This window comes from Grammomys surdaster, unplaced genomic scaffold (assembly GCF_004785775.1).
Source record: "Grammomys surdaster isolate TR1022 unplaced genomic scaffold, NIH_TR_1.0 149, whole genome shotgun sequence".
In the NCBI taxonomy this organism is placed as follows: domain Eukaryota; kingdom Metazoa; phylum Chordata; class Mammalia; order Rodentia; family Muridae; genus Grammomys; species Grammomys surdaster.
Window position 1 is genome coordinate 7133669 of NW_021604607.1, and position 12150 is coordinate 7145818.

The 12150-nt window shown below is 46.2% G+C and overlaps 1 protein-coding gene across 1 annotated transcript in view; it reads right to left on the minus strand.

Annotated features, from left to right (window-relative positions):
* The window catches only part of Epas1 (endothelial PAS domain protein 1), a 78849-nt gene that overhangs the window by 31477 nt on the left and 35222 nt on the right, over positions 1 to 12150 (minus strand). The window contains exon 2 of the mRNA XM_028765084.1: positions 2964 to 3154. Coding sequence (XP_028620917.1) covers positions 2964 to 3154 — 191 coding nt within the window. The remainder of the gene's footprint in view (positions 1 to 2963; positions 3155 to 12150) is intronic.

Genomic DNA, 12150 nt, shown 5'->3' on the forward strand with positions numbered 1-12150 from the left:
CAGCCTACTGTGAAAATCAAAGGAAGTGTGTTGCTAAGAAAAGAAGAAACACCCCTAATGCTAAGCCTGGTATTTTTTTAGGCATTTGAACTATGAAGTATACAACCTCAACTTGCCTAAGTAACGAGTCTGTGGTTTGTTTTGAGTTGGGAAAGTATATGTCGATAACACTAGAACTGCTAAAAGGTGGGTCCAAAGACATTAGGGTTTGCTGACTTTTCTCTTACATCGTTTCTTTGTATTAGAATAACTTCTAAGCTATAACCTGTACAGCAGACTAGAGACTTTCATATCATCTAACAATGTTGCATGGGCTGAGGCCCAATGAGAGAAAGTCCTATACAACATCTCTGAGAGAGATGGCAACTACGCCAATAAGCCAAGTGTAGGAGGATATCTGCTCAAAGATCCTCTAAACTTTTTGTCATATAAAAACAAAAAACAATGGGGGCTGGAGATATGGCTCAGTGGTTAAGAGCACTGACTGCACTTCCAGAGGTTCTGAGTTCAAATCCCAGCAACCACATGGTGGCTCACAACCATCTGTAATGAGATCTGATGCCCTCTTCTGGTGTGTCTGAAGACAGCTCCAGTGTACTCATATATAATAAATAAATCTTTGAAAAAGAAAAAAAAAAACAAAAAACAAAAAACAAAAACAAGACAAGACAAGAAGTATGATTCAGGGTTGAGAGGATGGCTCAGCAGGCACAGCAAGCTGCACTGATGAACATGTGCGCCCTCAGCAGTGACTGAAGTTGGCTGTGTGTGCCCGCAACCCTGAGTTTGCTGGCCAGCCAACCTAACTAAAATGGTGAGCTTCAGGCTGAGTGAGAGGTCCTGTCTAAAAGAAATGAGGTAGAAGCCATCGAGCAAGACCCAGAGGCCCTTCCCTAACTTCTCAAGAGCATGAACTCACACACAAAAACAATGGGTGGGTGGGGAGGAAAAGGGTTGCTTTACATTCCAATTCTGAAAATGATTTCTACAACCAGTCCAGAGAACACCTGGTAGGAGCCCCGAGAACTGGCAGAAAAGGAGAACTAAGCCACATCTCCTTCCATGGCTGCACTCAGGGGCACTTCTTCAAGGTTGCCAGGACTAGATGACCAGAACTTGTTTATCATGCTCTAACTTTTCTTTCTACAGAACTGAGAGCCCCAGACTGATGCGCCAAGCGTTCTGGTCTGTCTGTGCTTGGGCTGTTTAGACAGCAGGCAGTCCTTGTCCTCAAGACTCAGAGCTCCTGAGCCGGGACGTGTGACATCTGGTCCTGTATCTGTGGCTTTATGTAGTACATGGAGTGTGAGAGGGGTTGCACCAAGACACATGAGGGCAGATAAGCTCAGAAGACCCAACCCTAGCCAAGGCCTCTGCAAATCAATCTGCCTCACTGAGGAAGACACACAGGCTTCTGTGTGGGCAAGCACAGACAATGTGTTCCCACTATGACAGCAGGACACAGACAGCTCTCAGAACCTCCTGCCCACCCACTGCTCCTGGCTAGTCCTGGTCAGGCTTCAGCTGCTTCACATTGGCTCCCTGCCCCTTATCAACTTTTTTTTTTTTTTTTTTTTTTTTTTGCTTGACAGGCTTTGCAGAATCCTATAAATCACCGAATTGCTGTCCCCATTTCTACAAGAGGACAAACTCTGTGAAAAGAAGGCCTGCAAGGAGCCTGGAACAGACTCTTCAGGAGTCTGCCTTTTTATTTAGCAGTCCAAGCTTTACAAGGCCTTAGTCTGAACTTCCCTCAACCATTGTCACCCACAACTGAGTAATTACTGTTGCTCTGCTGTGTGTTCAGCAGCTCTGTCCTCGCTTTCTCTACTCTCTGTTCATTTCTGTGACAGCACGGTCACCTCAGCCTTGTAGCACAGGCTTAGCCTCCAGCCTAAGGGTTGGGGGTGGCAATAGGGTTGGGGGTGGGGTGAGCAATCATTCTCTTCTCCGAAGGTCGTTTCCATATATCCTTCCTGTGCAGAGGGCCCAGAATAGCACAGGCCAGTCTGGCTTCCCCACCTCATGCTGGATTCCCCTCTGTGCAGGGGGCTCTTGCCCAGAATAGCCATTTTGTTACAGGATAGCAGAAGGAGTCATCTCCAGAGTGACACACTCACTCACTTAGGAAAACTGAAAATGAGCCTCAGAGTCTTTTTTCCCTCCTGACTGCCTCCCTTGCTCACGCACTCAGACGCTGCACAGTCGTAGTGCCAGCCTGGCTGCTATATGCTGCCCAGTTTCCTTACAGAACTGATAAATCTGACAAGATTGCACATAAGATCTGAAAGTGGAAATCCCAGGCTGCCTCTTCCTGGTGAAGCCTAACAGGAAATGATTTTTGAGGAATGTAACTCTGAGAAAGGAAAGAAAACATTTTTTATGGACTGTTGGTAAAGAGATGTGAGGGGAAAAAGAATGCACTGGCTGGACGAGAGTGAGCAATGTTTGAGGCTGTCATCTATCACAGGGCTATCTCATCATGGGGCTACCCACCCATTAGGAACTGAATGCAGCTGAGCCACTGTCTCTACTCAGTCCTACAGTGCCCCTGCCACCGACCCTGCTCTGCGCAGTGCCCCTTCTGCCTTGCTTCTGGGAGCACCTCATACTCTTGCTTGGGCCTGTCCTTGACCTCTTCCCCTGGGTGTACTTGTGAGAAGACCATCACCAGAGAGGAGATGCTACCATAAAGGAACAGGGCCAGCAAGATGGCCCAATGGGTAGAGGCACTTGCTGCTAAGCCTGACAACCTTCAAGCCCCAGATTCCAGATCCCAGATGATAGAAGAGAACAGAATGAACTCCCAAAGGTGGTCCTCTGACCCACATGCATACACTCACACGCAAAAAATAAATGTAACACTAAAGGCCATGTGTCAGCCTTTTTGTGGGTGGATATTTGTAGGTGTGTCTGGGAGTGAAGCCTCATGCCAGCTTGGGCCAGGACCTGTCAAGCCTTACCTGAGGACAGGAGCTTATGTGTCCGCAGGAAGCTGATGGCTAGACGCATGATGGAGGCTTTGTCCAGGTGGGAGCTCACAGTGTGGGGCAGGGGTAACTCATGAGCCAGTTCATAGAAGACCTCTGTCTCCTTGCTGCGCCGGCACCTTGCGGCATCTCGGGATTTCTCCTTCCTCAGCTCTGAGCTGCTCCTAAATGAAGAAACGAGGGGTTAGTCCCAGAAGGTCACTGTCCTCCATCACACTGAGTGACCCACTCATCCCCACACTCACAGTAAAGCCAGTTCTCCCATTAAACCCATCTGGCTCAGCCCAGGGGCGCTACGAATGAGCCACCTTTTGGTTTGGCTCTGTTTTTTTGAGTGGGTGTTTTCTCAAATAGCTTTCTTCTCCTACATTCCTGCAGGAGCCAGAACTGGGCTTCATGTGGGTAGGGTTAGCAAAGATTTAATTAAATTAGTGAACAAAGTTTGAGGACAGAGGCCAAAGGGCATCAATGGAAAGAGAAGGGTGAAGAAGCTACAGTCAGTGGCACACACAGTACTGTTAAAGACCTCTCAGGAAAAAGAAGACCAACTCTGGACCTAAGACCCTATTTCAGATCTAAGAGAGATGCCAGATTAGAGGCTGAAAACACCAGTAAAGCCCAAGAGAACATGAGGCGGACACAACTGTTTGCAGTTCAGAAGTGTAAACCTCCCAGGGTAACTGGTAGTGGGTACCATCCTTGCTGGCCTGAGGTACCAGACTGACTCTTCTTTGTTGCAGGAAGGGACAGAGGGCACATACTCACACCAAAACTTGCCTCTTTCCAGAGATCCTAAAGAATCTTACCTGACCTTACAAAGTGCATATCAAGTACTAACATGAGCACGTTTAAAAGTCAGGATATCTATCTGCCTGCTAACTCGTAAGATTCTACCACAAAGGCACTTAAGCATCTCCTCATTGGTACCCAGTTTTCAGTTATTGTGAGGACTTAATGTGTTCATTTATGTGAAACTTTTAGCACCGGGGTGGGGGGAGGGGGCATAGCACATTCCACTATAAGCAAACATTAGCTTAATAGTAACAATCTGTCCGTGTCAGCAGCACAGGGCAACCATGTCCTCAAAAAAACTGTGTCATCATCAGAGTCCCTTGACGTTGCCCATCGTCGACAGCCTAAAGCCTTCGACCATCGATGTGACTCGTCTCACATCAGTGTTTTGGGGTTGTGAACTTGTCTAAGACCCCCCATAATTAGACATCCAAATTCAAAACTCACATAGTTGGGATTGAACATAAGACGCCTTCTCTAACTAAACAGAGAAGGGGGAGATGCCAGAAGCCAGGACCCTCGCCCTTACCCTTACCCCCTACCTTTCCCCACCTGCACAATGTCCTCTGAAGCTTGGCAACTGCAAGATCCTGCTTAGCAACTGCAGATAGACTCAAAGCAGAGTACCATGTCTTCTTAAGAATAGCAGGGAGACCATAACTCAAGCAGTGTACCATATCTTCTGAAGAACTGCAGGTAGATCATAATTCAAGGCAGTGTACCATATAGACCATGACATGTTTCAAGGCGCAGGCCAAGAAGATTTTGTACTTTTCCACCACCTGGACCCTCTTACCCCCTCCCCTTGTAAAACATGCTATAAAAAAAAGCATTTCATGTTCAAAAAAAAAAAAAGAAATTAAAAAAAAAAGAAAAAAAAACTGTGTCGCACACAATACTTTCTGTATGTTACATAGGGGAATATCTAGAAATACAGTAGTAGTTTACTAACTTTTTTTTTACAATGGTCCCAGTGTTACAGTTACAGCATTTGATATAGTTCAGCTACTACTTTACACAGTACAGTGCTAGCATCTTTAAATTTCACAAGTTGCTATGAGAGTAGCTACTATTAGCATCTCTGATATACAGAGGAGAAAAGCTAAATGACTCACCTGTGGCTGCCAGCTGTAAGTGGAGTGGTGAACTCTGTCCCGGGCAGGGCAACCCCAGAGTCTAGGCACTTAGCCATTAGTGACTAAGAGTTGTGGAGTAACCGGATTAGGGAGCTCATCCTCCTGGTCTACCAGGCGATTATATGTTTTCTTGTGTTTCTATAAGTAACATATATTGCTGGTCTAATAAAGAAATGTGTTTGGCATTTGCTTTTGTAGATGTTGAGTGTGTTCTGTGGCTCTCAAGGCCTTCGTCCAATCAGCTCCAGTCTGGCTTGCCCTACCTTACCCTCTGAGGTTGTCAAACCCAAGGGTTGCTTTCCTTTCTAGCTGGCTTTGAGCCTCTCATTATCTGGACAGAACATCACTACTTGGGGATTCCTGGAATGTTGACATGCCTCTCATCTCATCCCTGTGTAGATGTGAGGCACAGACCCTGCTTTGACGTTACAGCACACTTCATTTTCAGGCCGTCCAGCCCCCAGATGGATTAGCCATTGGATACCAGACTGCAGGAAGAGCCATACAACACTCTGATGGTCAGGCAGAACCTTGTGAGAATTGTGAAAGAGGGAATTGGGTTTTCTTGCCCCCTCTCCCTTTTGTTTTCCTTGTCTCCCCTTCTCTCCTCCCCCTCAATACCTCCCCTCCCTGCCTTTCAGTTCTCAGGAATCTCATACCTCTGTATCTCTACCCCACCCATCTCACCCCACAGAACCTGCCCTCTGGGAGAATCTGCATCTTCTACCAGACTTTAAGGGCAGTCTTGATCCCCGGATTTTGCATCTCAATCCTGAGCTCATTGGTGTGGGATGCGTTAAGGATTCACAGGAGGAATGGCTGCCCTGGAAAACTACAGCTCTGGGACATGAGATCCAGGAAGGAGATCCTGAATTCCACTCCTCAGCACCAGTCCTCACACTTCCTGACAGCAGCAAGGTTAGCACATAACCCTGGCAGTGGAAACATCTAGAGCAGCCATGCTTCTGTGAAGCAGTCATCACTGGCTGTGTATCAGCAACAATACCATGAACAAGACCCCGTGCTGAGTTGTGGAGGAACAGGCCTCGCTCCCTCAGCCGCATAAACACTCATTGATACAGCATGTGTTCAGCCATCAGCAGGGTTCTGCCTGACCATCAGAGTATTGTACGGCTCTTCCCTCAGTCTGGCATCCAATGGCTAACCGACAACTACGTATCACTCCATTATACTTTCTTGCTGATACAGCTCGGTAGACACTATGCAATTTACCGATAGGAAAACTGAGGCTCAGAACATACCATGCCATTTTCCCAAAGTCTTAAAGCAGGAGCTACATAGGCATGAGAGGGCTTCCAGTCAGGGAGCAGACAGGCTGCCTAATTTTATCCTTGCAAACATTGTTGCCATTTCAGAGACTTGGAAACTAAGACTCAAGTAGGTTAAGTTCTGTGCTTAGAGCAATTATCTAATTAGTGGCAAAGCTGGGGATAAAATATTACCCTCCCCCACTCCCTATCCCCAGGTAGTAATCTGGACAGTGTCTATCTGTAAGAGTCAGTACCCTTCCTTAGCAAGAAAGAAGGCAGCTTCAACATTTTAACATTTAGAAGAAAGGCTGAGAACCTAAGGCAAGCCCTGATTTTAAAAGTTGTACACACCCTTTTATATAGCTACCCTTTTTTCCAGTTCCACTCTTGAACTAGCTTGATTTTAATTAGATTTCCTAGTTAATCTTGACATAGTCCAGAGATGTCTAATGTTGACTCTAGGAAAAATAGACAAAAATCTGTAACACTGAAATCATTTAATTAGCAACCCCAAAGAACAAGAATAATTAACATGAAGGCACAGATAACAGAAGCATGAGCTTGTCCAAGGCCACAGTGCTATCTGCCCATCTATCTGGGGAAGAAAATATGTTCCCTGGGCTCTGGTTCCTGCACCTGTAAACTAGGAAGAAGACTCCATGTCTTATCAGGATAAAATGAGACAAGTGCAGAATCCCTAGAAGGTTCTCTGGCAATCAAAACTATCACAGCAGATTGAAGATCCACCGTCTGGCTGCCCTGGGCATTGCTGCATCTGTCCTTCCTCTCTAATCAGGCTGTCTGAGGGACCAGGCTATGGCACACAGGCTGATCTTGACTGGTTCTGCATACTGCATTTGGCCATCTTCCTAAGCCAACAATGAGTTTCATTTCCTGAAATACTTTTCTTCTGAGATGGGTCCTACAATGATCACATTTTGCTTATCCTTATTGAATTCATCCTAAAATTTACATATTAAAATCCATTGGCTTCTCTTAAAAAGAAATCACACCATAAATATTTAATTAGGAGAGACTTGGTATTTCCTTACTCCGCATTGCTTTTCTCTCCTAAGTTTTTCTTCCCATCCTTGATGACTCTCCTTGAGGTGGCCTGTATCATATGTGGGGTTCCAAACACACTACCTAAATGTGGTTTTGGCTTCCTGTCCTTACACAGACCTGGGTTGGCTTGCTGGGCCCCATGCTGGCCCCTGAGGTCATTGGAGAATGAATGAGGCCCACAAGCCTCCTTCTACAGAAGTAACCAGTCGGTGAGTGTAGCAGTGGGTCCCTGATACATTCATTCGGTGACCTACTTTTGGTCCAGATCCTCCTTTCTGATCTGCAAGCACCCAAGCCTGAAGGGGACCCTCGCTGTCTCCAACAGACTCAACTTTTGCTGGGATCGCAGTCTTCAGATATATAAGTCATAATATATAAATGTTACCATAAGAGGTTAAGTGACTGAGAGGTCAAGTGGGGCTCACAAAGCCAGCTGGGGTCAATCTGTTGGTTGGTGACAACAATCTAAACATATGCTAAATGACAGGGCACTGTGAAGGCAAGAAATACAGGTCAAAGCCAAGTGGGAAGGTGGTGGGCTTTTCAGTGAGCTGGTGAAGCTGCCAGACAACTGCCTGGCCAGAGAAATATCAACTTTGGGCTAGAGAGATGGTTCAGTGGTTAAGAGCACAGACTGTTCTTCCGAAGGACCTGGGTTCAATTCCCAGCTCCCACATGGTGGCTCACAACCATCTGTAAATCCAGTCCTAGAGGATCTGATATCATCCTTTGTGGGTGCTGTGTGGACATGGTACACAGTCATAGAGGCCAGAAAAATATCCAACACAAAATAAAACCAAACATATAAATGAATATTTTTTAAAAAGAAAAATAAAAATACTCAGGGTCCCAGAGGGAAGAGTCGCTGGCCCCCGGGCTTAGCAGCTAATTACTTCACAGTGAACTCAGAGCTGAACCCAAGCCTCTGGTTCTTGGTCTTAGATGTTCACTGGAAGAGCCTTTAAAATGGATGCTGGGGTCCTGCCTCGGATTGACTTAGATTTGATGTATCTGAGGACATCATGACTACCCCCTACAGTTCTTATTATCCAGGGCTAAGAACAATTGTTACACAGGTGTCAATTTTTTATCTTTCTGAGATAGAGTTTTCCTGTATAACAGCCCTGGCCATCCTGGAACTTGCTTTGTAGACCAGGCTAGCCTCAAACTCAGAGCTCCACCTGATTTGGCCTCCATGCTGGAATTAAAAATTAAAGGCCTGTGTGCCACCACAGCTAGACAAAGCTGTCAGATTTTAAAGGCTCCTTTTGTTAATTTTGTGTGCATTATGTATGTAATCTGGAATTAAGGCTGTGTTGGAAATACAATTATCCCTTTTCTCAAACATTCAGGAGGAAAAGGAAACTCTCATTTATGGAGCTCCGGCCACAGGGTTCTTCCTCGATGATTCCGTTTGGCCCATGCTTACATTGGGATTATTGTTATCGATGTCATTTTAGCAAAACAACCATTTTCAATGTTGGCTTGTATCAACATCACTTGCGTTCTTCTTACTGATATGGACATCAGGGTCTGTTATTATACATCACAGAAAGCAGAAAGCCCACGAATACATCTGAGACCTGACCATTCCCTTCCCCTCTCCCTTACATGGTGTCATGGCCATCATGTTGAGCAGATCTGAAGTCACTACCATAAGCTAAACAGATACTGTTAGGGCTGGTGGGGCCTTCGCTCTACAGATGCTATAGCTACGGGGAGGGATCAAAATAACAGCATAGAGATTTGTACCAAGTATCACAAAGAGGACAACTGTTACAACAGTCACTTCAGGAGAAGGCTAGGGCTTATTCTGCTGAGGTGGCCACTGTGCTGACATTTTGGAAGGTGATTTAGGAATTTATGTTGGAACCACAAAAGAATATCAGTTACAACATTTAATAGTGCTGACGTCATCCCAACCCTCTGACTGTGTGTTCCCCAACTTATCCACCCTTTTAGTCACCAGACTGGACTGTGGAAAGCTCAAAGTTCTTGGAAAGAATAAAATGTGCTCTCAACTGATAAGGTTTTTTTTTTTTTTTTTTGCCACAACTGGAGGTACTCAAAAGAACAAGACTACTCACAAGAATTCCTCAGAGGGTAATTCTATAGGCTAGCAAGAACAGGTCTATGGAGACAATGTTCTAATGACCCACTTTCTGGGAGCATTCTGATATTTGTCCAAAGGCAGTAATGGTCAGTCGGGGGCAGCTATAACAAAGGGAAGGAAAGGCTATCGGTCGAAATGGAAGATATTGAATTAAGAACACAGGAAGAACTGAGACCTGAATGAGGGGAAGAGACAGCAATGTACTTAGACAAACAGACATGGTCTCTGTTCTGGAAGGGAAGACCAACAACAGAGTAGCAGAGGGAGGAGTGGCTGAAACTCTCATGCCCCATCTCAAGGAAAAGTCCTGATAACGGTCTTTCATCCCAGCCTCCCCTCATGGGGAGTTGAGCTCCCAGCTGCCTGACCCTCTCTGCAGATCAGTGTCCCCAGAGCAGCAGGCCTGGACTACATTCAGAGCTGACAGTAATGTCTGGGGGCTCACCCCACTTGCCCCTTTAATGGTCAATTCAGCTTGGGGCCAACTGGAGATGCTTATCGGACTAGCCTCCCTGCCCCAGGCGGCCTTGCAGAAGACAGTAACAGATTTAATTACTGAGCAGCCCATCTGGGGACCCAGATACACAGATCCTTCTATCACCTTAGGACATGTGGAGTCCCCAGCCCTGCTGGGAAAGCTGGACATACACAGAAGTAGCTGTGACAGACTGTCCTTGGGCCAGCCTCATTCTAGCCAGGGCTATGGTCTGAATTTTATGTCTCCAAAGTTAATGTTGAAATCCTTGCCTCTAAAGTGAGGGTGAAGCTCTGGGTATGAAGAGTAACCTCATCAAGCAGGCCCAGTTGGCTCCCTGGTACCTTCCATCAGCCCCACTATGTGAAGCAAAGGTGGATCCACAGCAAACACCCTGGCTCAAACCTGGATCTTGGCTGCCTAGACTTCAAGCACACACGCAATCAACCTCTGCTGTTTGAAAGTTTGCCCACCTATGGCTTTTGTTTCTTCATTCTGAGTGCCCTGTGGCAACAGGCAAACACTAACAGACCAGCAAATACTACTTTACATTTGGATTACACACACCACCTTAGGCACTTTACAAGTAAGTAAATCTCACATCACGGGCGAGAAGGAACAGCTGCCAGTATTTCCATTTGAGAGATGTGGAAAACTGAGGCTTAGAAAATAGGAATATATGGAAGTAGATGGAACTCCTCAGATATGTTTTCAAGGGCTCATGAAGAGTCTGTTGACAAACAGCTCTAGGCAAGCAACAAGTAGAGGAGACCTTTCATTGCCTGTCTCTTATAACCTAGAATAAGGCCAAATCATTCTCAGTAAGGGTGACTTGGGAAATACACAGATGGATAGCACTGAATGTATGGCTTTCCCCCCTGACTTTTTTACTTAACACTGTGTATAATGCTCATATTTCTTTCTAAATATTCCTAAAAGCCAGTCATTGCATACTGTGTGAACAGAGACCCCAATGTATTTGATGATCCCCATACCCAACGCTTAGCTACTGTGAACAACACCATGGTGTATGCCTAGGCACTGTGTACTGCTTTGTAGTTTATTTCTTATAATAAAAGTGACATATATCCAACTCTCTGCCATCTCTACAGGCACTTCACAGCTGATAAACAGATGTGGCAATATCTATAGCCTCACTCCTGAGGCAGGGGAGTCGGCAGAAGGGAAGAAAACCAACCACGCATGCTCTGCTCTGGGCCTAGGCCCCACATGCTCCCCTTCCTAGCATCTGTTCTCTCAGGCTTCCTCTCTTCCTTAGATCTAGGTAAAGCATCTGAAGAGGCTACCTTCAGCTTTAAGTCAGTGCTGGAATGGTGGCCATCTTGCAGGTCAACAATTCCTTGTCCCTCACTATAAGCTAGCGCTCTCCCATTGTCCTCACACAGTGAGGTCTAGAGAAGACTTGCAGAAGTTTACCCGTAAAAGAAGAGCCAACAAGCAGCAGTGGGGCATCTGTCTGTCAAGTATTGTCCATGCTGGCCTCTGATGGACTTTACTGCCTGGCACCTGCCACTGTGCAGACTCTAGCTAAAGGGTTAACTAGGATCAGCAAATTGAAATGCTGCTGCTGCTGCAACTAGCAAATAACCACAGGCAATACTTTCCATTTACTAAGAATCACTTATCCATCCCTACTGCCTCTGACTTAACCCTCAAGTCTCATGTGGCCTGAGGAAGCAGCTCCCAGAGATGGAAGTTGGCATGCACAGCCCTCACATCCATGTCCACGGAGCCCACATACCACAGCAGTTTGTAATTGGGCAATCTTCCCCAAATGCCAATAAACAGTCCCCTCTTGCAGCTCAGAAGGCTTTGCTGAACCAGGCACATGGAGGGTATAGAGCTCTAAGAACGCTGAATTTGAAGCCATTGAAAACACTCTCTTGATCTAGGAAGTGACGAGAGGGGACAACAGAACCACCTTCTAGGCCATGTTTCAAGGGGCAAATCTGCTGGAGGGAAGGGGAAGTTCTCCTTTGTTTGGAGATCTACATCTAAAGACAAAAAGTTAAAAGGATTAAAAAAAGAAAGGAGGGAGAGAGGGAAGGAGGAAGGACGGAGGAAGGAAGGGAGCAATGGAGGGAGGGAGGAAGAAAGATAGGAAAGAAGGACGGTCAGACAGAGAGAAGCAAAGGGGTTGAGTAGAGATGGAGACTCAGACTGTGTGCTTGCTGTGGTTGACAGGTGTAGTGGGCATCACCGGTGAGCACTTCTTTCTCCCTGGACTGTTTCTTTCGAGCCTTTCCTCTGGGTCTCGGAGTGAGCCCCATGCCTCAGCTGCTGTCCT